This window comes from Ranitomeya imitator, chromosome 2 (genome assembly GCF_032444005.1).
Source record: "Ranitomeya imitator isolate aRanImi1 chromosome 2, aRanImi1.pri, whole genome shotgun sequence".
Taxonomy (NCBI): Eukaryota; Metazoa; Chordata; class Amphibia; order Anura; family Dendrobatidae; genus Ranitomeya; species Ranitomeya imitator.
The window spans coordinates 768,649,103-768,674,697 of record NC_091283.1 but is presented as its reverse complement, the minus strand read 5'-3'; the positions used below and the strand labels follow the sequence as shown (position 1 = coordinate 768,674,697).

At 42.6% G+C, this 25,595-nt stretch overlaps 2 protein-coding genes across 2 annotated transcripts in view; one reads left to right on the top strand and one right to left on the bottom strand.

The window, feature by feature from the left end:
- Window positions 1-18,861, top strand: part of NOC3L (NOC3 like DNA replication regulator) — an 85,123-nt gene extending 66,262 nt beyond the window's left edge. The window contains exons 16-21 of the mRNA XM_069753456.1: window positions 370-441; window positions 8,645-8,826; window positions 12,484-12,612; window positions 13,618-13,715; window positions 15,350-15,434; window positions 18,603-18,861. Of these exons, the coding sequence (XP_069609557.1) occupies window positions 370-441; window positions 8,645-8,826; window positions 12,484-12,612; window positions 13,618-13,715; window positions 15,350-15,434; window positions 18,603-18,722 (686 nt within the window). The 3' untranslated portion in view covers window positions 18,723-18,861. The remainder of the gene's footprint in view (window positions 1-369; window positions 442-8,644; window positions 8,827-12,483; window positions 12,613-13,617; window positions 13,716-15,349; window positions 15,435-18,602) is intronic.
- A 2,680-nt stretch (window positions 18,862-21,541) lies between these two features.
- The window catches only part of PLCE1 (phospholipase C epsilon 1), a 336,405-nt gene continuing 332,351 nt past the window's right edge, over window positions 21,542-25,595 (bottom strand). The window contains exon 35 of the mRNA XM_069753455.1: window positions 21,542-23,655. Within this exon, the coding sequence (XP_069609556.1) occupies window positions 23,504-23,655 (152 nt within the window). The 3' untranslated portion in view covers window positions 21,542-23,503. The remainder of the gene's footprint in view (window positions 23,656-25,595) is intronic.

The window sequence follows — 25,595 nt, the reverse complement described above, 5'->3', positions numbered from 1 at the left end:
TTAACGTTTGTATGATGCCTGTTTTGGATGTTAACGATTAAAATAATAATGAAAAACCAAATACTTTTTTTGCAATTAGGCCATTAAAAACAGATGACATACACGTCCATTAATGCACATGTCTGGCCCAAAATCTGGTCAGAATAGTGCATGGCCTCCCTGATTCCCCTGTATTGGTGCATGTGCTGTCTGTGCGGGCCATTTGGCGTATGGACGGTATACCAATTAAGTTGTGCTTTTCTGACCAAGACCTGAAGGACCTGAAGTTTGTGGCTTCTTTATACCCTGATTGATTGCTGACTGTCAGTATCACTTTACTATCGCCTAGTTATTCTGATGACTTTAAAAAAAATTTGTTTTTTTCAACAGGCGATGTCCTCAATATTGACCCGTTAAATTTCTACACTCACCTTTATAAGACACTGTATGGCCTTAGCGCAGGTAAGCCAAATGTTTTGTCTTGCAACATATAAATGTACTATAATCACAATAACCGTAAGTACAAATAAACCCGGGATATTGCAGAGTATATTTTACCATGAAAAACGTGATTAAATATTATATTAAAAACATTAACTCATCAGTACTGCTATAAAATGCAGGGGTATACAGTGTACCCGTGCCAGTCACAGCATTTGGCCAATAATACCTAATAGAAAGTATATGCAGTACACAGTGTTATCACCAACCCAATCTGATCACATGCAGTACTGTAATAGTGTATTGTCACCGGGCCGTGTTGTAGGTGATATTTGGCTAATTATATGCAGGGCATAGCCATCAATCTCCACGTCCTATTAAGTATATTTAATTACCACCACTGCAGTGATTCCTATTTACACTAGTCGCTTTGCCTAAAATCTCCATCTCTCATGTAATGGGCAATATTTGACCCAAAGCATTTAGTTGTGAAGCAATATATAGCTGAGCGTATGTGGGTACATATAAATAGGCACATATAAAGTATATAAGTCCTGCAGGTCTCGCTGTTCATGAAAAAGCTCCTGACACCTGAACCTCCGCAAATATCTTTGTAACCAATTTTATGGATTAAAACCACATCTTGATAGAGGGATTGGCTGAGTGCTGTTTTTCTTGTTACCTTTTCCGATCTAAGGTGTATAAGTACTTACTAATGCGTGCTGGCACAGTGCTGTGCCTGCCACGTTTCGCCCTTTCTTCATCAGGGGGCGTCTCTAAGTGGTGTAAGTAGTAAGTATAGAGGTGTAATGTAATCCAATCGTGCTTGTTCGGCGCAGTCATGTCAAATGCTATGAGCGGCACGGGTACACTGTACACCCCTGCATATTACAGCAGCACTCTGATCAGTTAATGTTTTTAATATAATTAATAAACTTTTTCATGGTTAAATATACTCTGCAATATCCTAGGTTTATTTGTACTTGGGGTTGTTGTGATTATAGCACTTATTGAGTTTTGACCTCTTTAATAGTGGGACTCCATATAGGAAATGTTGTATTTAATATAAATGTACTACTGCCGGTCCTGATGCGTCCTCTGGAGCAGTTATCTTGGCTAACAAATGATCCTCTCCAAGGGACAGCGTCAGATTATGTTTCCTGGTATTGGATTGTGACTTGGCATTTCTCTCTCCAGTGAGAGTATATATTAATACTGGGCCCAGTAAAGCCGTCCATTGTAAATCTCTGTCCTGACAGTACTTGAGGTCATCAGAAGAGGCTCCGATAAGCTTCCCAGACAGGGCAATAACCCAAGGGATAAAGACCTGTGATTGCGATGCGCAGAATCCCAGGAGAATGATTGTTGGCTGGAGCTGTAGGAGAAATCTAGAGAGCGGACATTCTAGCCCGGCCAGGGTTATCAAACATACACGAATACTGTTAGCCAGCCAGAGCTGTACCTAAGCTCATGTTGCCCTATGGGCTGCATTAATCTGGACTATATTTTATGAATAGTCACTGTATTTACGGGTTTATTTTTTGTCATCTGTATATGTGAACAGGCACCACCATAAAATCATGTCTGTGTGGGAGAATAATGTATGGTTTTATTGTCAGTTCTAGTTTACCATTACTCCTAGTTCTTTATCACTAACCACCGAAAAATGGGAGTCCTCTGGTTCTAATATTTTCCTATGACTTCTAGTGTCTCGTCCAGCCCTGTGCGTCTAAGCATCATTCCTCTGAGCACCAGCCTCCACTATTCTGATTCTTTTTTTTTTTTTGCTCCTATAAGATGGACAGTCCGTGTTTTGCTGCTTCCGTCAATCTCCTAAATACTTCCCTTGCAGCAATGCAGTACCTCTGCAGATGTCTGTCCCGGTGACTTATCAGCATTGTATGTGCGGTAACAGCTCGATGCTTCCCTGTGCCTTCATAGTGCGGCTTTCTAAGGCTCGCTGCAGCATCTCTGCGCTTTCTCCTCTGCACAGAGCTACTTGGCGTATTCCTCTGGGGTTTCCCATTTTCTGGTGACTTCAACTCTAGATCCCTAGGACGCCAGAGGAATATAGCGGAGCCATTTCTCATGACCTTTCCTTTCAGCAGGATCCCACTAGTCATGGTTATATTGTCTCCATACCCTGCTCTATGCCTTCAGGCCGCACATCTAATGCTGAGAATCTTCTGCGTCTTGTCATCAGCCGCTGCACAGTGATAACATAAAGGACGCGAGCCGCGTACTGTTCTCACTAGTCCGGACAATATAGCGCGTATCATTCTGTGTCAGAGGAGGCCGCAGCGTCACAACCCTGCTCGTCGTCTTCCTCCAGAACACAGCATACCGTGCTTACATTCATGAGGGAGACGCTGGAGAAGGAACACTAGGAAACTTGTCCGACACCTCTCTGCTTAGTGTTCATTCTTGTAGCTAGAATATAGATTCTTACTTCTCTTAAGTTACAAGTTTCTAATCCTGTACTCAGTTTCTCCCTCCTGCAAAACAAATAAATATTACCCTGCAGAGCTGTCTAGGAATTTATATTTCTGCCAGTCGCATCATGGTCTGCCCTTGCTGGTGTTGTCCCAGATGAGAACGCACCAGAAGTGTATCCAATGTAACACTTAGTTGTGCCAGGCAGAGGGCACGATAATAGAATTTATATTGTGGGGTTAGGCGGTTTGTTAATCTTCAAACTAAAATCCTGATATTTTTTTTTTATTATTATTATTAGGGATTTACACAGTAATTATTTTCTGAGTAATAGATCTGGAAAGAAAACACAAGATTGAGTTATTCCCATCTTAATAAATAGGTATTGTTGGCTAAAAAAAAAGCTATTTTGCAGTTTACTGCTTATTAAAACTTGCTGTCATTCTTAACCCCTTTCTGACATCGGACGTACTATCCCGTCCATGTGGGGTGGGCCCCTATGACCACGGACGGGATAGTACTTCCAGCGCGATCGGCGGCGCTCACGGGGGGAGCGGGGCCGATCGCGGCCGGGTGTCAGCTGCCTATCGCAGCTGATATCCGGCACTATGTGCCAGGAGCGGTCACGGACCGCCCCCGGCACATTAACCCCTGGCACTCCGCGATCAAAGATGATCGCGATGTGCCGGCGGTGCAGGGAAGCATCGCGCAGGGAGGGGGCTCCCTGCGGGCTTCCCTGAGCCCCCCGCAGCAACGCGATGTGATCGCGTTGCTGCGAGGGTCTTACCTCCCTCCCTGACTGTTCCAGACCCGGAGATGCCTGTTCCAGACCCAAGATGGCCGCGGATCCGGGTCCTGCAGGGAGGGAGGTGGCTTCACAGAGCCTGCTCAGAGCAGGCACTGTGAAGCAGCCTGCACTGCTCTCAGATCGGTGATCTGACAGAGTGCTGTGCAAACTGTCAGATCACCGATCTGTGATGTCCCCCCCTGGGACAAAGTAAAAAAGTTAAAAAAAAATATTTTTCAAATGTGTAAAAAAAAAAATTAAAAAAAATATTCCAAAATAATGAAAAAAAAAAAAATATTATTCCCATAAATACATTTCTTTATCTAAATAAAAAAACAAACAATAAAAGTACACATATTTAGTATCGCCGCGTCCGTAACGGCCCGACCTATAAAACTGGCCCACTAGTTAACCCCTTCAGTAAACACCGTAGGGGGGAAAAAAAAAAAAAAAAGGCAAAAAACAACGCTTTATTATCATACCGCCGAACAAAAAGTGGAATAACACGCGATCAAAAAGACAGATATAAATAACCATGGTACCGCTGAAAACGTCATCTTGTCCCGCAAAAAACGAGCCGCCATACAGCATCATCAGCAAAAAAATAAAAAAGTTATAGTCCTGAGAATAAAGCCATGCAAAAATAATTATTTTTTCTATAAAATAGTTTTTATCGTATAAAAGCGCCAAAATATAAAAAAATGATATAAATGAGGTGTCGCTGTAATCGTACTGACCCGAAGAATAAAACGGATTTATCAATTTTACCAAAACGCGGAACGGTATAAACGCCTCCCCCAAAAGAAATTCATGAATAGCTGGTTTTTGGTCATTCTGCCTCACAAAAATCGGAATAAAAAGCGATTAAAAAACGTCACGTGCCCGAAAATGTTACCAATAAAAACGTCAACTCGTCCCGCAAAAAACAAGACCTCACATGACTCTGTGGACCAAAATATGGAAAAATTATAGCTCTCAAAATGTGGTAACGCAAAAAATATTTTTTGCAATAAAAAGCGTCTTTCAGTGTGTGACGGCTGCCAATCATAAAAATCCGCTAAAAACCCGCTATAAAAGTAAATCAAACCCCCCTTCATCACCCCCTTAGTTAGGGAAAAATTAAAAAAATGTATTTATTTCCATTTTCCCATTAAGGCTAGGGTTAGGGCTAGGGCTAGGGCTACAGTTTGGGTTGGGGCTAAAGTTACAGTTAGGGTTTAGATTACATTTACAGTTGGGAATAGGTTTGGGATTAGGGTTAGGGGTGTGTCAGGGTTAGAGGTGTGGTTACGGTTACTGTTGGGATTAGGGTTAGGGATGTGTTTGGATTAGGGTTTCAGTTATAATTGTGGGGTTTCCACTGTTTAGGCACATCAGGGGCTCTCCAAACGCGACAATTCCAGCCAATTCTGCGTTGAAAAAGTAAAACAGTGCTTCTTCCCTTCCGAGCTCTCCCGTGTGCCCAAACAGGGGTTTACCCCAACATATGGGGTATCAGCGTACTCAGGACAAATAAGACAACAACGTTTGGGGTCCAATTTCTCCTGTTACCCTTGGGAAAATACAAAACTGGGGGCTAAAAAATATTTTTTGTGGGAAAAAAAAAGATTTTTTATTTTCACGGCTCTGCGTTATAAACTGTAGTGAAACACTTGGGGGTTCAAAGTTCTCACAACACATCTAGATTAGTTCCCTGGGGGGTCTAGTTTCCAATATGGGGTCACTTGTGGGGGGTTTCTACTGTTTAGGTACATTAGGGTTTCTGCAAACGCAATGTGACGTCTGCAGACCATTCCATATAAGTCTGCATTCCAAATGGCGCTCCTTCCCTTCCGAGCTCTGCCATGCGCTCAAACGGTGGTTCCCCCCCACATACGGGGTATCAGCGTACTCAGGACAAATTGGACAACAACTTTTGGGGTCAAATTTCTCCTCTTACCCTCGGGAAAATACAAAACTGGGGGCTAAAAAATAATTTGGGGGGGAAAGATTTTTTTTTTAATTTTCACGGCTCTGCGTTACAAACTGTAGTGAAACACTTGGGGGTTCAAAGCTATCACAACACATCTAGATGAGTTCCTTAGGGGGTCTAGTTTCCAAAATGGTGTCACTTGTGGGAGGTTTCTACTGTTTAGGTACATTAGGGGCTCTGCAAATGCAATGTGACACCTGCAGACCATTCCATCTAAGTCCTCATTCCAAATGGAGCTCCTTCCCTTCCGAGCCCTCCCATGCGCCCAAATAGTGGTTCCCCCCCACATATGGGATATCAGCGCACTCAGGACAAATTGGACAACAAATTGTGGGGTCGAATTTCTCCTGTTACCCTCGGGAAAATACAAAACTGGGGGCTAAAAAATAATTTTTGTGGGAAAAAATTTTTGTTTTATTTTTACGGCTCTCCATTATAAACTTCTGTGAAGCCCTTGGTGGGTCAAAGCGCTCAGCACACATCTAGATAAGTTCCTAAGGGGGTCTACTTTCCAAAATGGTGTCACTTGTGGGGGGTTTCTACTGTTTAGGTACATTAGGGGCTCTGCAAACGCAATGTGACACCTGCAGACCATTCCATCTAAGTCTGCATTCAAATGGCACTCCTTCCCTTCCAAACCCTCCCATGTGCCCAAACAGTGGTTCCCCCCACATATGGTGTATCATCGCACTCAGGACAAATTGGGCAACACATTTTGGGGTCCAATTTCTCCTGTTACCCTCGGGAAAATACAAAACTGGGGGCTAAAAAAATAATTTTTGTGGGAAAAAAATTTTGTTTTATTTTTACGGCTCTGCATTATAAACTTCTGTGAAGCACTTGGTGGGTCAAAGTGCTCACCACAGCTCTAGATAAGTTCCTTAGGGGGTCTACTTTCCAAACTGGTGTCACTTGTGGGGGGTTTCAATGTTTAGGCACATCAGTGGCTCTTCAAACGCAACATGGCGTTCTATCTCAATTCCTGTCAATTTTGCATTGAAAAGTCAAACGGCGCTCCTTCCCTTCCGAGCTCTCCCATCCGCCCAAACAGTGGTTTACCCCCACATATGGGCTATCAGCGTACTCAGGACAAATTGTACAACAACTTTTGGGGTCCAATTTCTTCTCTTACCCTTGGGAAAATAAAAAATTGGGGGCGAAAAGATAATTTTTGTGAAAAAATATGATTTTTTTATTTTTACGGTTCTACATTATAAACTTCTGTGAAGCACTTGGTGGGTCAAAGTGCTCACCACACCTCTAGATAAGTTCCTTAGGGGGTCTACTTTCCAAAATGGTGTCACTTGTGGGGGGTTTCAATGTTTAGGCACATCAGGGGCTCTCCAAACGAAACATGGCGTCCCATCTCAATTCCAGTCAATTTTGCATTGAAAAGTCAAATGGCGCTCCTTCGCTTCCGAGCTCTGCCATGCGCCCAAACAGTGGTTTACCCCCACATGTGGGGTATTGGCATACTCAGGACAAATTGTACAACAATGTTTGGGGTCCATTTTCTCCTGTAACCCTTGGTAAAATAAAACAAATTGGAGCTGAATTAAATTTTTTGTGAAAAAAAGTTAAATGTTCATTTTTATTTAAACATTCAAAAAATTCCTGTGAAGCACCAGAAGGGTTAATAAACTGCTTGAATATGGTTTTGAGCACCTTGAGGGGTGTAGTTTTTAGAATGGTGTCACACTTGGGTATTTTCTATCATATATACCCCTCAAAATGACTTCAAATGAGATGTGGTCCCTAAAAAAAAATGGTGTTGTAGAAATGAGAAATTGCTGGTCAACTTTTAACCCTTATAACTCCCTAACAAAAAAAAATTTTGGTTCAAAAATTGTGCTGATGTAAAGTAGACATGTGGGAAATGTTACTTATTAAGTATTTTGTGTGACATATCTCTGTGATTTAATTGCATAAAAATTCAAAGTTGGAAAATTGCGAAATTTTCATAATTTTCGCCAAATTTCCGTTTTTTTCACAAATAAACGCAGGTACTATCAAAGACTTTTTACCATTGTCATGAAGTACAATATGTCACGAGAAAACAATGTTAGAATCACTGGGATCCGTTGAAGCGTTCCAGAGTTATAACCTCATAAAGGGACAGTGGTCAGAATTGTAAAAATTGGCCCGGTCATTAACGTGCAAACCACCCTTGGGGGTAAAGGGGTTAAGATATTAGCACGACTATTTCCTTTTGTTTACAGCTTTTCTCCTTGGAGACCGACCACTTCTGTGAGACAGAAGCCAAACATGCGCAGTGCTTACAAGCTCTTTTCTGTTCAGCGTTTAAGCATTGCTTTGAGCTTGGCCAAGAACTCTGGAGCGTGCTGTTATCTCCTAATCCTGGCCAGCTTCAGAGTGCTGGTCTGATTCTTAGGCATCGAGCTCAGAGAAAAAGTGTTAATATCTCAGGAATGGCTGACAATTTCAATAAGTAGTAAATTGCAAAAGGGCTGTGTTTTTTGCAAACCACCATCTATGAAGGTGGGAATAGCGCTTTAAAGGAACCTACTACTTGGTGCTATGCTCCATCTACAGCTTTTCAAGTAATTTGCAATGTAAAGCACTGAATGCACTGCTCGTATACACCGGCTCCGCTATATACATATTATATAATGGCTGGAGGATACATACCGCTAGTTTTCTGGTGCCAGCCCTCTAAACGTTGGTGGGTTGGTGCTCTCCTTAGTGATAAGTGTGGAGACAGGCCGTCACTACCATAGGCGCCACTATGGAGGCGATCATACATTACATGACTACATCTCTGTGTCTGTGGAACTTTGTTGGAAACAATCTCTGAAGCCGTAACCTGAAATTCCTTTAATCCAGAATTTGAAAATCTCGTTTATTTGCTTTGGGGGTTTGTTCTGAATCGTCAGCACAGAATGGCGGATAATCCTCGGCAGTGTCTGCCGCCTCAGTAATACGCGTCACATGAGTATTAGGGTTACATGGGGCAAGCATTGGAGTGGTCTGTCATTTAGTGATTAGTGTATGACTGTTCTCTCTGCTTCCAGGGTCTACAAATGATGACACGGTGATCGCCCTGCAGTGCCTGGAGCTGATGCTCACCAAGCGCAGGAAGCAGGTGTCCCCGCAGAGAGCGCTGTCCTTTATAAAGAGACTTTCTATATTGGCGCTACAAGTCCTGCCGAATTCATGCATTGGCCTCCTGTCCACCACCAGAGGACTCCTGCAGGTAAGGACATCATTGTAGGGGTTATATCTGGAGACTTCTAGGTTGAGCACGCACCGCATCAGTCATTGGGTTTCAGCAGGTTAAGTAGGTCTTCATGTGACATCTGTGCCGACTGCCTGTCAGTGTCTGCTTCATTGTATAGCAGGAAGACAAACTTTGGGAAAATTTAAAAAAATAAATAAAACTAAATTTGCATCCTGATAAGTAATGCCTCCATCTTATCCACTCTGCAGAAAATTGCTTTATTGGACTTTTTTTGATTGGATTGAGCCTGGAGGATCCAGCGATGCACGATAAAATATTTGGCTTGCACGCTTACGATCATGGTTCCTTCACCTTGGGCTTTTGCAGACACACATGGCAATAGTAGCCATGAGCAGTGCAGATTGTGACCTGCACATCTTACTGGTGTCACCACACTGAGGGACACAACATATAAAATGGGATCTACCTCAATAGGTTTTTGTTGTGCCTATTTCTTCAGTTTATGGTAAATACAGATGTAGAATATTTGCTGCACTTTCCATGTGATTTGGGATTGGACAACACACAACCGTATCAGCAGAGTATATAAGATTTGGGACATTTCAGTTGTGCACTGCCCTCGGCACCACAGCGTGGATTTCACCTTATTCAAAGCCAAGGGTGAAACCCAAAGTACAGTAAGGCCACATATTACAGAGGCAGCAACGATGGAAAACTTTACTGTGGAAATTGACCTTTGGGGCAGAGGTGAGACCTGCAGAATTTCAGTTATGCTGCAGGTTTTCACTCCGGCTTCAACCCTTTGCATATGAGGAATTCTTCCCCAGAATCCATAAGTCTGGCCCGTGTAGTTTTTGCAAAATCAGCAATGGCAATTTAGTTGCAGTGCATGTACCTTTAAATGAAGACTTGGTTCTACAGGAAATTAAGACCGTTGGATGCCAGGTTAAAACTCTAAGGCTAGGGTCACATTGCGTTTTAGTGTGAGCGCTAACGGACAGCGTTGCACGGCGAAATTAACGCCATTCAACGCGCCCGTTAGCGCTCCCATAGCCCGCAATGTAAACAACGCATTGCTAGCGCGTGTCCTTTTCGGCACGCGCTAGCAATGTGCCGGTCTTTTGCAGCGCGCCTCGGGCGCTGCTTGCAGCGTCTGCGGCGTGCCCGAGGTCCGTTCCCCGCTCTCGCAGATCGGGGATCTGCGAGAGCGGGGACGTTCACGCGACCCCGAAATGCGGCCCCTTTAAAAACATTGTGTTAGCGCAATCCGCTAGCGCTAGTGCTAAACGGATTGCCCTAACGCAATGTGACCCTAGCCTAATTTACAGTTGTTAAAAAAAAAAAAAAAAAAAGTAGATTTTCACAGATTTTGAGTAAATTCCATATGTAGGGCACAATGTGCGGCCCTGAAAATGAGCTCTGTTTGTAGGCAATAAGAAAAGGCATTTGTCTTTAGGGCAGATACTAAATAAGGGATGAAACGTGCTTAGCCCACTTTAATGTGCGCATTCTCTCTGCAGCCATAACAGAGACTCACAAATATTCCCATCAGTTGGGGGGAGACCAGACAAGTGTTCCTCTCTGATGCATTATGCAGATGAATTTGTACCACAAATGCACATTCAGATGTTTCCCATAATCCCTGGGGATGTGACCGCTGCCGCCCCTCATGGATATTGTAAACAGTCCTTCTACGTCCTCGTTTCCATTTTAATTCACAGAAAGAGATGAAAATGTTGCACACAAGTGCAGTGTCCCACAGGACTCCATTACGTCCCATCAAAAGCTGCTTGCATGATATGGCCCTGTGTCATCATCTGACTGACCTCCTGTTGGGAAAGCGGTGACCATAATACACAGGGGAGGTTTATCAAAACACTGCAACATGACTACCGGCCCACAGCCACCATTCAGATATCTGCCTTCACGTCTTAAAGCGCCCTGGAAAAAATTGAGCCACACGTTGTTTGCTATGGACAAGGTGGTTTGGATTTATGTACAGACATAAACATGGCTGATATGGACAGGCATATGCAGGGCTGCGGCAGCACAATGCTTCTGGATGGCCCAGAAAGCTGATATTTGGAGTACATGGGTGATCAGCTGCAGAGGTGCTTACATCCGGCCACTACCGAGAGCTCCACTATGTAAGGAAGCATTTGCTCTATACAATTATCGGGAACAATGGTTCCTAGAAAGACCAAATACATCGCTCTTAAGGTACCTTCACACGTAACGATTTCGTTAATGATATCGTTGCTTTTTGTGACGTAGCAACGATATCGTTAACGAAATCATTAAGCGTGACAGCGACCAACGATCAGGCCCCTACTGGGAGATCATTGGTCGCTGGGAATGATCAGGACCTTTTTTTGGTCGCTGATCACCCGCTGTCATCGCTGAATCGGCGTGTGTGACGCCGATCCAGCGATGTGTTCACTGGTAACCAGGGTAAATATCGGGTTACTAAGCGCAGGACCGTGTTTAGTAACCCGATATTTACCCTGGTTACCATTGCAAAAGTTAAAAAAAAAAAAACAAACAGTACATGACGTCACCGCTGTGCTCCGCTTTACGGCCGGCCGGCGCTGACACAGTCGTGACAGACAACGGAATGTGAGTATGTACCGTTTTTTTTTTTTTTTACTTTTATAATGGTAACCAGGGTAAATATCTGGTTACTAAGCGCGGCCCTGCGCTTAGTAACCCGATGTTTACCCTGGTTACCCGGAACGTTGGTCGCTGGAGAGAGCAGTTTGTGTGACAGCTCCCCAGCGACCACACAATGACTTACCAATGATCACGGCGAGGTCGTATCGCTGGTCGTGATCGTTGGTAAATCGTTTAGTGTAACGGTACCTTTAGGTCGGGTGAAATAGTTTTTTCTTGTTAACAGGACATGTGCTGTGTAGAACCACGATAGTCTGTGCGCACAGTGTCTGAACATGCCATTACGCCACCACGCCACCGCCAGTCACAAAACAAATAGCCATTTAAAGCCGCAGGTTGTGCAATATAAAAGAGTCCTTTGGCAGCCGTCTCTCCCATACACAGGAGCGCGCTCTGGCTGACGATCTTGTTTTATGTGAGAGAACCGGCACCACTGCTTGGTCAGATCAGCAGCTCCAAATCACATTAACTGGATCCTTAATTCCCATCCTGAAAATCAGTTGTCCTGGGCTCTAAACCTCTCTATATTGCACGGGCCCCTCATCCCTGTCTTGGGTCTGCATGGCTCCCTCATCTCTATCCTGTATGCACGGCCCCTTATCCCCATCCTGGTATGTATGGCCCCCATCAAAAAAAACATAAAATTAAAACAAAAAAAGCATTCTACTTACGCTCCCTCGCAGCGTCTTGGTCCGATGCCAGCAGTTGCCGCAGCCGGGCGATCACGTGTGCCCGCTGCTAAAGAGAAATGAATGTTTATGTCACTTTCAGTGAATGTTCGTTGCCCTTAAGTAGCGGTCACACGTGATCGCTCGGGAACTGCAATGAATATTCATTTCTCTTTAGCAGCGGGCACAGGTGTCAGCCACAGCAGCCGGCTCCTGCCTCCTGTGACCCGCTGCTCCGCACTTAAGAAAAAAATGTGCTGAAAAAATCGGCTTAGACTGGAGTATATACAGTATATATTTCTGTCCCACTATTACGATTTCTATATTATTTCAGACATTTCCAAAGACTGACATTCTTCTTGACAATGAATCTCAAGGCAGTGGGTTGTATCTACCAGAGCTGGATGAGCCGGAGTACTGTAATGCGCAGAACACCGCGCTGTGGGAGCTGCACATCTTGCAGGTAACTTGCCTGTAGCCGTCAGTCTAAAAATTCTGTTAGGAAATGGAGATGATATATTCCAGTGCTGGCATTAGGGGCAGGCCAGATGGTATTTACCATAAAAAGAAAACTGAATTCCCATAAGTGCCTTTAATGTATGAATGCTTTCCACCAATCTTACTTACAGACTTGCTGTACAGCAGTGCCGTATAGCCGCCTGCACAGCAGAGGGTACTGTGTACTCATATTCCTAGTTTTCCATCCACGTCTCACGTGTACGGACGCCTCTGCTGGGAGAGTGTCTAGAATAACGGAGTACGTGATTTATTAAGACTTGTGCGCTGCTAGATTAGAATGTGGCAGTGATGTGTGAAAGCCGTGACCCTGTAAGAAATTAGTGTGAAGATATCCAAAATCATCAGCGAGAAGACGGTTTTATCTCTCGTCCTCCAGTTTTATATAGAGCTGCTAATAAATCTAGATGAGACTTTCAGATAAGCGACTTCACACCGTGAGAATGAGATGTCGTGTATCCAGATCCCGGGACATTCTCGATGCCAAGACATTCGGCCACGTGTGCACTGTGGCTCCTAGACATGACGCGCTGCCATAAAGAAAAAATAATGTTTTCTCGTGTGAATTGGTAACTTGACCTTCTCTGATGTAGATATCTGTACCCCATCTTGAAGAAGATCTTAGAATTCTGTATATGTCACCTCCGTGAAGATTTTGTCCTTGGTTGCCACTGTGCTGCCGAAACCATAGTGGGGTTTCTTATTTCTACCCCAACCATTACTGACCAGGATTGTGTTTGGCTCAGGTGCCTTTGACACGGCTCTAAAGTGGGGACAGTCTGTGTGTGATCGCCACTCCCGTAATACCTGCTCACCAATATGTACCCCTAAAAGTGGGGTTCTAGAACAGACTTGCCTCACCGCCCCCACATAACATTGTGCTCTACTGCTATTACTACATTCTGTACATGCACTGCTATATATTCCCTGTTTTTTATTTTTTTTATTGCAGAGACATTATCACCCTGTAGTCCGGGATTTCGCTGCCCACCTTCGGGCTGGGGCACCCTCTGAGGGTTCATCAGCACTTGTTGCTTCATTAAGCAGAAGGTAATCTTACCAAAAGTCTTAAAAAGTACCTTAACTTTAATTTATCCTGCACGCATTGCAGAGTTATGAATTTTTGTAACATACGTCATTACCTTATTTTACATCCATCTTTCAAACCGTACTTGCACATCAATGTTCAAGCTCCTTTAGAAGTTGCTTTCAACTGCTGCTCAGCAATATCTGTACATTGTAATAAGTCCGTGTACGAGATTCATTGAGCCTCTCTGCATCCCTCCTCTGGGGTTAATGAAAAAGGTAATGAAGTTAATAATAAAATAAAAAAATCAAAACACTTTGTAAACTTTTACCAATGTCTGAAGGAAAATAATAAATGAAATGAGTTACCAATATTAGAAGGAATTGCCAATGATTTAAAAGAATATCCAAAAATAACATGTTCTCAAGGTACTGCAACAATTATAATGTACCAAATTACCTTGACCTCCACAAAGAAAAATGCAAACCAACAAATATTATAGCATTATCATTCTATTATAACATTATCATTGAGAGCTTGGAAACAGGACAACTACTCCATGACTTGGGGTCTTGTGCGATCCCGCATTGAGTGCTTCTATATTGATAGGACATTTTCCTTGTTGGTCACTGTTGCCTTTTACTACATGCACATTGTGTATTTTTCAGACTTTCTCACCGATTTGTCTTTTTTGTGCCTCTGCACTCCATTTATTAATTTGTGTTACTCGCTAGAAGTACATATTGTAACCCTGTCTTCTTTTAGACTTTAATCTCTCTTTTCTGTCTCTGGGGCTATGCTTATGACATAAGAATCCAGTCTGATATGGGGTCCTTAACCCCACAGTCTATAACTTAAGTTCCCTTCCTTGGAGATTCCTGCTGGGAATAAACTTAAAAAATGAAAAGGAAATGCTCTTCTTTCTCATGGGACCCTCCATGCTGTAGGCCTTCAGTTAATGAGTTGGATTTTTGGATGTAATGGAAACAGTCTTGATTTATAATTGAATACAATTCTCCATTTGGAAGAATAATCTGTGATGAACTGCAAGTTGTAGCCTCAGCGAGGGGAGGAAAGGGGATAATAAGGAAAAGACCAAGACTGTTGGGAACATTACACAAGACACGTGTCTACTCGCGTTGACCCAACTATGGGAAGGACCAATTCCCCCGTTTCTTGGCCAATACCATAGGTAATTTCTCGTTAAGGAGGAAAGATGCACATCTGATACTTTATATTAAACTGACAATATTCTCTTTAGGTTCCATAACATTAACAATATGTCATCCACATAGCAAAAACTACTGACGCAAGAGTAATGCTCTGTTGGAATCATGGAAATACATGATTCTGACTAAGGGTGCTACTCTCCCCAGGAACGAGTACTATGTGGATAACATATTAATACTATTTTACAAGAATCTTGAATACAAATATTCTAATTTTAATATAAATTATTGGACGTGCCATTTTCCTCCTTGAGGAGGCATTGAAGTTGACGGCCTACAATGAAACTGGCACCTGAGACCATTTACTTGGCTCACTGATTTGGCAAGTCCTTATAACTTGGGTAACAAATCCATTTTGGAGTGAATGAGGTACAGTATAGACGGCGTTGTGGTATCTCTATCTTAATTTGCGTATTTGTTATTTGCAGATCTCCTGTGGAATTATTTAGTGATTACTCTATGAATGAAATGAACTTTAATCCTCCCGTTCCAGAAACTGTTCCCAAGATTAAGGTATTTACTGAAATGTTTACGTCTGCTTGAATTTAAGTAGCAGGATTGGAAGTGTGTGTGCGCTCTCCAGAATACGACACAATTAGTGGTATGTAGTGATGAGCGAGTATACTCGTTGCCCGGGTGATCTCCCGAGTATTTTGTAGTGCTCGGAGATTTTGTTTTCGTCTCGCCTCAGCTGCATGATTTACAGCTGCTAGACAGCCTGAACAAATGTGGTAATTCCCTAACAAACAGGCATTCCACACATATATTCAGCCTTTCTGAGCACTAACAAATACTTAGAGACCACGGAGCGACGAGTATACTCGCTCAACACTAGTGGTATGTTAAGATTTTAGGTTGATTGTCAACGTGTTTCAGAGTCCACCGACTCCTTCAAGACCACCATACATAACCTAGTGGACTCAAACACATTGACAATAAACCTACAAGTTTATCAGATCACTAATTGTGTTGTATTCCAGAGAGCACCAACACTTCCAATCCTGCTACTTAAATCTTCTCTCGTAGAACTTTGTGTAAGGTTTTCAGGCTACATAAGCGTGTCTCACACAACCTCATAAGGAGAGCAGTTCTACCTTTTGACGTGGATAAGACCTTATTGTGCTGCTGCATTTGTTTACGTCTGTTTAAAGGGATTGTTCAGTCATAGTATATTGATTGTTGTGATAGGTCATTAATATGAGAACCATGACGGGGTGTCCCACCGATCTGCCGATTTGTAAAGACTTTGGATGGAGCAGCAAAGCCCAGTTCCATCCATTGTGTAGCGTCGGCTACTGCAGGACAGTTCTGTTTTTTTGATCGTTGTTCTGCAGTACTTGTAAGTGGCTGCTACATATTTTTTTGAGCTGTGCTTTGCAGAAAGTGTCTACCCCCCCATCAATCTCATCCTATGGATAGGTTATTAAAGGGAACCTGTCACCCCCAAAATCGAAGATGAGCTAAGCCCACCGGCATCAGGGGCTTATCTACAGCATTCTGTAATGCTGTAGATAAGCCCACGATGTATCCTGAAAGATGAGAATTAGAGATTAGATTATACCCACCCAGGGGCGGCCCCGGTCCGGTTCTGGTCCGATGGGCGTCGCGGTCCGGTCCAGGGCCTCCCATCTTCATCAGATGACGTCCTCTTGTCTTCACACTCCGGTGCAAGCGTACTATGTCATCCTATGAAGATAGGAGGCCCCAGACTGTGACGCCCATCGGACCAGAACCGGACCGGGACTGCCCCTAGGTGAGTATAATCTAACCTCTTTTTCTCATCTTTCAGGATACATCAGGGACTTATCTACAGCATTACACAATGCTGTAGATAAGCCCCTGATGCCGGTGGGCTTAGCTCACCTTTGATTTTGGGGGTGACAGGTTCCCTTTAAAATGCAATCTGCTGTGAGCTGACAACCCCTTTTAAGGCCATTTTCATACATCCATGTTTCACTGTTTGTACTTGAAACATTCTATATATGTCCAAGAATGCCGAGTTTGGGTCAGGAGTAGACATGACTGAATATCGTCGGATCTCTCCGTATTCGGCTCGCTAATAGCGCTTACCGCATAGCTGCAGTGGATACCTGGAGCGCTCTCGATAATCCGGTGCCACAGCTGTGTGACAGTCACAACACATGACACATGCAGCTGCGGCTCCAGCCACCTAATTATCGGGACAAAACCATATCGCTGTAGTGCTGGAGGAGGATAATACTATGACAGGGTTCATTCTCATTGTATTCAAATGGATCCCAAATAAGGGAGATGAATAAGGCTGAAGATTCATCCTTCGTTCCTCCGATTCGTTCCTCCATGTAAGGGAACAGTGTTTATAGTGAGAAATGTATACATGGCTTCACTGCTTCTTCTCAGTAGTATGTAAAGTGTGTTTATAGACCAGCCCTCCTCTCCGTCACAGATCTGCTTAACCAGTTCAGGACCAGAACGTTTACCCCCATTTGTGACCAGGCACAATTTTTCTTTTTGTTCTTACCCCATTATATGTCAGGTGTAATTCTTCTTGTTGTTTTTTCACACACACTAAAAGAAATGAGTGACTATGGTTCACATTTTTCTAGAATCCCAAAATACATTTTAAATTGGTTTTACCTGTCCACAACCATTATTTTTCTACTTATCAACAGGGCAAGTAGCAGTGATTCAGACACTGGCAGTGGGGTTATTGTATCCCCCTCATCCAGCCCTTTTGTTTATTCAAGTAACACTCAAATATATACTGTATATGGTCTTTACATTTGTATATACTGTATATATTTTTTTTTTAAGATTTGACTTCCCTTGTACTTGAACTGATATAATGGCCCCTCCCCTCCCCCCCAAAAAAAAAAGTCCATCAGCACAAAATGACAAATCAAACAGTCCAGTGCACCGTCCTACCTACTTGTTTCGCATCAATTTCTGCTCTCCTTTTCATTGGCAACTTTGGATTTAGAAGAGCTTGAAACGGATGTAGGTAGATAAAAAGTGCACTAAACTTTTTGGTATGTACCGAACGCATGTGATTGGTTTGAAAAGTAATTTTGTGCTGAAAGAATCCCTTTACCATACAGCAGAGGTAAGTAACAGTGATGAGCGTGCTCGAGTAATATGTTCAAGGCCACGGGGCTTGTGCAACACAAGAGGACTGCCTGATATGGCTGCACAAGCCCCGGGGACTCGAGCATATTACACAAGCACCCACAACACTTAACACCCGAGCATGCTCGGATAAGGCTATATCTGGGCACGCTAGCTCATCACTAGTCTGTAACCTGTGGCACTTCAACAATTGTGAGACTACAACGACCAGCAGACATTGACCTATGGTTGTTAGGGCATACTAGAAGTTGTCCTTTCACAAAAGTTGTAGTCTGGACCCCTGTAGGTGACTTTTATACGGCCGTGTGACTGTGCACTTAATCGGACTGAGATATATATATATATATCCAATTGATTGCACCATTCAGCTGCATTTTTTTGCCACAATCGCAATAGTTTTTTGTTTGGAATATTGGAAAATGCTAAAATTGTGTTTTTGCCACGAATGTGACAAAAAAGAAACATGACCGCCCCACATGAATTTAACTGTGAGAACTTACATCCAAGAATTTTTTTTTTCTCCTGTGATGGAGGGAGAAAATGAAATATCTAAAGATTTTTGGTTTTTGATTGCAGAACAAAGGTAGAAGCCATGAGCTGAGTGAAGACTTGCAGACGATGATTGAGGAGCAGCTTAGCAAGGTACCATCAGCCGAGCTGGACTTTGCCTCACCAGTGAAAGCTGTGGACCCATGATGGTGGTCAGAAAGAGAAGATATTCATTATGAGTTCTCAAGGACTTGCAGATATTTATTCAAGACTTTCTTTTTCTCGGTCTTTGTATATATGTTTGAGACAGAAACACTCTGTGATAAATAAAAGGTCTTTTTTTTTTTTGTTAACTTTTTCTTATCAGATCGCTAAAATGATCAGAAACCTTACTGACAAGTCATGAAGCAAACCATCTTTATTCTCAACATATACAAATACAACAGTGTTTCAAGTCTGTATATATTAAGTAGTCCAATGGAAAAATCATTTTTACAAAACCAACACTTCAAAACTGGCACAAAAAGTCAAGATACTGTCACACACTTCATAACATGCATAAATCAGGCACAATGACGACAAATAGCAGGAGGCACATTAATTACACCCATCGCAGCACGTCGGTGCCCGTTACACTGCTCCATGCCTCCTTCACCAGGGTCTGCAATGTCACAGTAAGCTCCTACCATGACCTTTAATGTTGTAGATTTTCGCTGTGCAAAAAAAAAAAAAAAAAACATCCTACAGTTCCAAAAGTTGGGATTGTAGTTATAGAAGTCTCACACCCACGGAAGGGTGTTTTTTTAGTGTAAATTGACTTGTTGCGGATTTCAAACACACAGCAGGTCAATTTCTCTTGTGGGTACGCTGAATTTTGTGTGGATTTTCCCCGTTGAATTGAATTTGATACAGAAAATCTGCAAAGACAACAATGCAATTAACGTAATGGGTGCAGAAATGCTGCCTAAAGCTTGCAAACACCAAATACTCCTTGTGGGAACGTAGCCTAAATGTCTTTGTAGAACAATGAGCACTACTACCCGTGGAAATGTCTGATAGTTTAGGGTGCTCATACACCTTAGAGAAGCGACAGCCAAAAATATTCTGGTAACCGTCTCTGCAAACAAAAGGATTGGGAGTTTAAATACAAATCGCACCATCCTTCCCTCTCCCAAAACATGGGCTCCGTACCCTTTAGATGGTCGGCCTGTGTTTAATTTGGGCAACTTTAATTCATTTCATCACACTAAGTCCCCAAGTTAAAAAAAAAAAAACTAGTGTTACTAGCACTTAATATGTTTTTACTGTTGAATCCATACGGTCTTCATGCAGGAGCTGCGCACGTCAGAGCGGTATGTTAACCTATTGGTGAGGGTCTCAGGACCCTGACGGCCACCAATCAGAAACTCTATGCCTAGAATATTAAAAAAAAAAGATTTTCCAAAATGATACTTGGGGTGGATTCATCCTTGCTTTTGCCCTTTCTTTCACCACTATGGTGGTGGCTTAGGTTATCCAGATGCTGTAAGGGTATGTGCACATGATGCAGATTTTTCTGCAGCAGAACTGCACTGTGATTTACAGTACAATGTAAATCAATGTGAAAAAAAAAAAAAGCTGTGCAGAAAAATCTGCGCAGAAATGTTGCAGATTTCAAAGAAGCGCATGTCACTTCTTTTGTGCAGTTCTGCAGCGTTTCTGCACCCCTCCATTATATAAATCCACAGTAGTAAAATCTGCACAAAAAACGCACCTGCGGATTCTGCCAGGAGATGCAGATTTAGTGCAGAAAATTCTGCACCACATTTCCTACGTGTGCACATAGCCTAAAGCCTAATGCGACAATTTGAAAAGTCAGAAGTGTTGAACGTTTTTTGCACACTCGTACCCTATTCGAGCACAGGGAAATAAAATCTTCTAATGCTTTTCTTGGCATAGTTAAGGACTAATGTGTTACATTGTGAAGCTTATTCAAAAGATTTGTGCCTTTTAGAGTAAAACCTTGTGCAAAGGATAAGCATCTCTAAATTTCTGCCAATTCATAAAACATTGTGTTCATATTGGCAAATTTGGCTCAAATTCCACCAGTGAAAAAAAATAAAGATTAAGACAATAAAATGACTCAAATGATGAATCGGGGGCTTAGAGTCTATCACCAGTGCAATAAGTACATATACATATTATTAGTGTTACACAAAATGCAAAATCCATGTGGATTTCTCTTATTTCATGTTGCCCAACAAACACCACAGTTTTGACCTCGGAACGCAACTAGCAATCTGCAAAAGTGGTCCAAGAAGTTTAATTTGCTGTACAATAAATAGCATAAGTGATGAGCGAGCGTGCACGGCTAAGATGTTATCAGAGCATGCTCGTGTGCTAGTAGAGGGGTCTTCGGCGTGCTCGAGTACTATGAGTCCACCGCACCTGCATGTCTCGTGGCTGTAAGGCAATACCTGCATCTACCAAACAGACAATCCTTGCATGTCTGGCGGCTGTCCGACCCAAGCATAGAAGATACTCTTAGCACGCGAGCGTTCTCGCTCATCACTACTAATATTAATTACTATGAGCTTGTATTAGGCCCTACGATCTGATCATCACATTTCACAAGAATATATGCCAGATAAGTGCAATGTCAAGCAAAAGAATGGAGAAGATTGCAGATGAGTCAGATTAAGTCTAGGCCATGTAGCAAATGCATAAGGCTTTGAGAGAACCTGCGATCAATAAGAGCCTGAAGTGTTAACTACCGCTCTATACGGTGAACATCCACCGTAATTTTCCTGCCTTTTACAGAGAGCGGTTCATGTCTTAAAGGGACACTGTCACCTGAATTTGGAGGGAACAATCTTCAGCCATGGAGGCGGGGTTTTTGGGTGTTTGATTCACCCTTTCCTTGCATGCTGGCTGCAATATTGGATTGAAGTTCATTCTCTGTCCTCCATAGTACATGCAAGATTGCCTTGCGCAGGCGTGCACTACGGAGGACAGAGAATGAACTTCAATCCAATATTGTAGCCAGCATGCAGCCAGTGGGTAAGGAAAGGGTGAATCAAACACCCAAAAACCCCGCCCCTATGGCTGAAGATTGTTCCCTCCAAATTCAGGTGACAGTGTCCCTTTAACCCTATACAAATTACTGTTCAGTATATTACAAAGAGCGAAACATTTCTTAGAGCACAATGTGCACGTTATCCAAGTGAAAGCACAAAACCACGACTATGCCAGCGTTCTGCGCTGCCTTTCCAGGCCCCATGAACTTCTCTGGCTTCTAGTCACATGTAGCCAAACGTAGTCCTATGACTTCAGGTCTAAAGAAAATAAATACAAGAAAGTTTTCTGAAATGTATGAGAAGGTTTCTCAGACAACACGCAGTCTACAGCAACCGCCTGGTGCAATAGTCCTAGATCTGAGAAAGTCTGCCTACGAAGATGGCACACCCAACCTAAAGTAAATACTTCTGCAATCTACAAGCCAATGTCTCAGCTCACAAGTCTGAATAGACATAATAAGATAATTACACTTTCATTCATGACATGGCCCATTAGGCAGAGCGTAACAAGAGCACAAACTATTTACATTCACAGACGTGATCTGATCGTCCATGATGAAACCCAGGTGACAATTAATGGGACTACTCTGCCCAATTTCTTTCAATTTCCTGGCTCATGTCATTAGATAATGTACAATGCAAGGCAATGTGCCAGCCGTGCTCCATGTTGTGGATAAATACAAGTTTTGGATAACTGAAATGTATCCAACTTAGATATGTGGCACTGCCCACAAATAAAGGAAATACCTACTACTCACTACCGGGCTCCGCTGTGGGATCGAAATAAAATAAATGGCAAAGTTTGCCAATATCTGAATAATGTCTCTAAGCATCGTATTAGGAACTTAAAGTAACAACCATCACTAAACTAAAATAATGCTCAACCCAGAAAGAGTCTGAATCTCCGGCTTTAAGCTAAACTGATCCTTGCCCAAAATCAGCCTGGGCGGACAATGAAGTATACGCCGCCACTGTGACCTCCTTGTACAGCAATCCAAATACTGTGCGATGGCAATATTAGCGCGATTTCCCTTTATCAACCACTCTCAAATAATTAAAAAATATATACATACTGGGACACAAACTTTGGGCTCGACTACTAATGGTTTAAAATTAAAAAAAAAAATGTAAGTATACAGCAGAATGGGAAGATGAATAATCTGCACGGTCCTGTGTGTAGTTTTGTTTCATTGAAAGTCTGCTATAGAGAGGCATTATATAAGGTGTGTGCGGTACCGGCAGGACCAGCACACTAGTTCAGCGCCATATTTGTAGTCCATGTCAGGTACGCTTGGTTGCTGCTGTACATCAGATTAGCCGTGTAGCGAGTACAACATAAAAATAATCAAATTGCTTGTAAACAAATAAAACATCTTAAATAAAAATATGTCTGACATCGCCGAGTACTAAAATCATAAGGTGCTACATGTCCATAAAAAAATGAAGAATAAATGATGTATAAAGACAAATATTTCATATAACCCCCTGAATGTATAACGATACAGTAACATTACAGTGTGCAGTAGGACTCACCAGGACATGGCTGCTGTGCTTTTCTGTACCACACCTCCTCTGCAGTGACTCTCCTACTTTACTTCCATGTAAGACTAGTAATGAGGGTCACATCTCTGCTGCCATCTCACTGGGGTGTAGATGTATAATTATATACACACCTCCAAATATTCTTTAGCAATACTCAAAGTGACGCGTCAATAGACTTCACCCGGTCTTATAAAGTTCAAGTTCCTCTGTGTCCTGTCCTTCGAGCATGCGTCACATAAAACGACCAAAACCCTGAAACGCTATTCTCCATCCTTTACGCTGCGCCACCAAAAAGCTCCTGCTCTGCAACGAGCGCCACAGGAAATCCGCTGTGATAACCGATAAAGGCAAAGTATTCATGGGAAATCCACTACAGTTCTATCACTTGTGTCATTTTGGCAGTTTCCAATTTTTAAGTAACTGGAAGTACCAAGGTGCAGTAAGTCTCCTACAGCAGGATCGATGTCCGCTGGCGTGTCTGTGTCCGACGAAAGCGATTTCTTCTCTTTTTCTTCGCACTAGATCAGAGCATACACCGCAGCCTGCAACACAAAGGTGTAGGTATGAGAGTAACATGGCGGACTTCCTGCACTTCACACAATAAACCTGAAGCATCTTTTTTTTCTTTGGTTATTTCCTCAGTATTTTTTTGGTGCGTTTTTTCAGACTTTTTTTTTTTTTTTTAATCTCCATTAAGCAATGAAAAAAACGCTGTTTTTTGTGGAGGAAAAGAAGAAGAAAAAAAGGCCTAAAAATAAAACACCCAGGCATCTTTCAGGAGTCTTTTTTAGCATTCTCATTGACTTGTGCTGTAAGTATTGAGTGGTCACCTGGTGGTAAATGACAGAAGAATTTACATTTTACTTCCTTTAAATGTCTGTAGTCTCTTGGAAGCCTGAACATTTAAAAGAATCTCAAAAAATATGAACACGGCTGTATTTACACATAAATGAATGTTTAGTCTTTTGAGCCTTTTATTTTTTCTTGTTTGTCACATTTTCTTCACAAAAAACCCCAACATTGGAAAAAGACAATGTGACCACCCCCTAAAATGCAGTCTTCTCTACCCTGTGGTTACCCTTTCAATTGCAAAACAAACTCCCTGCACTCTCTGACAGCTGATGGCATTGTAGTAGAGGCAGCCGTGGGCTGAACAAAGTATCCGGTTTGGCAAAATATATGAGTGCTTCTAGCTAAATAGGAATATCATCAAAAAGCGAATTTATTTCAGTTCTTCAATACAAAAAGTAAAACTCATATAGAGTCATTACAAGCAGAGTGATCTATTTAAAGTGTTTATTTCTGTTAATGTTGATGATTATGGCTTACAGCCAATGAAAATTCACAAGTCTTTATCTCAGTAAATAAGAATAACAAAAACAACTGTAAAGGCTTCCTAAGTGTTTAAGGGATCTTTTTAATCTGTTTCAGTAGGCGCCACAATCATAGGGAAGACTGCTGACTTGACAGATGTCCAGAAGGCAGTCATTGACGCTCCACAAGAAGGGTAAGCCACAAAAGGTCATTGCTAAAGAAACTGGCTGTTCACAGAGTGCTGTATCCAAGCATATTAATGGAAAGTTGACTGGAAGGAAAAAGTGTGGTCGAAAAAGGTGCACAAGCAACTGGGATAACCGCAGTCTTGAAAGGATTGTCAAGAAAAGGTCATTCAAAAATTTGGGGGAGATTCACAAGGAGCGGACTGCTGCTGAGTCATTGCTTCAAGATCCACCACACACACAGACATATCCAGGACATGGGCTACAAGTGTCACATTCCTTGTGTCAAGGCACTCATGACCAATAGACAACACCAGAAGCGTCTTACCTGAGCCAAGGAGGAAAAAGAACTGGACTTTTGCTCAGTGGTCCAAGGTGTTGTTTTCAGATGAAAGTAAATTTTGCATTTCGTTTGGAAATCAAGGTCCCAGAGTCTGGAGGCAGAGTGGAGAGGCCACAATCCAAGCTGTTTGAGGTCTAGTGTGAAGTTTCCACAATCGGTGATGGTTTGGGGAGCCATGTCATCTGCTGCTGTAGATCCACTGTGTTTTATCAAGACCAAAGTCAGTGCAGCCGTACACCATTAAATTTTAGAGCACTTAATGCTTCCCCCTGCCGACAAGCTTTTTGGAGATGGAAATTTGATTCTCCAGCAGGACTTGGCACCTGTCCACTCTGCCAAAAGTACCAATACCTGGTTTAAAAACAACAGTATCACTGTGCTTGATTGGCCAGCAAACTCGCCTGACCTTAACCTCATAGAGAATCTATGAGGTATTGGAAAGAGGAAGATGAGAGACACCGGACCCAACAATGCAGACGAGCTGAAGGCTGCTATCAAAGCAACTTGGGCTTCCATAACACCTCAGCAGTGTCACAGGCTGATCGTCTCCATGCCAAACCACATTGATGCAGTAATTGATGCAAAAGGAGCCCCGACCAAGTACTGAGTGCATTTACTGACCATACATTTCAGGAGGACA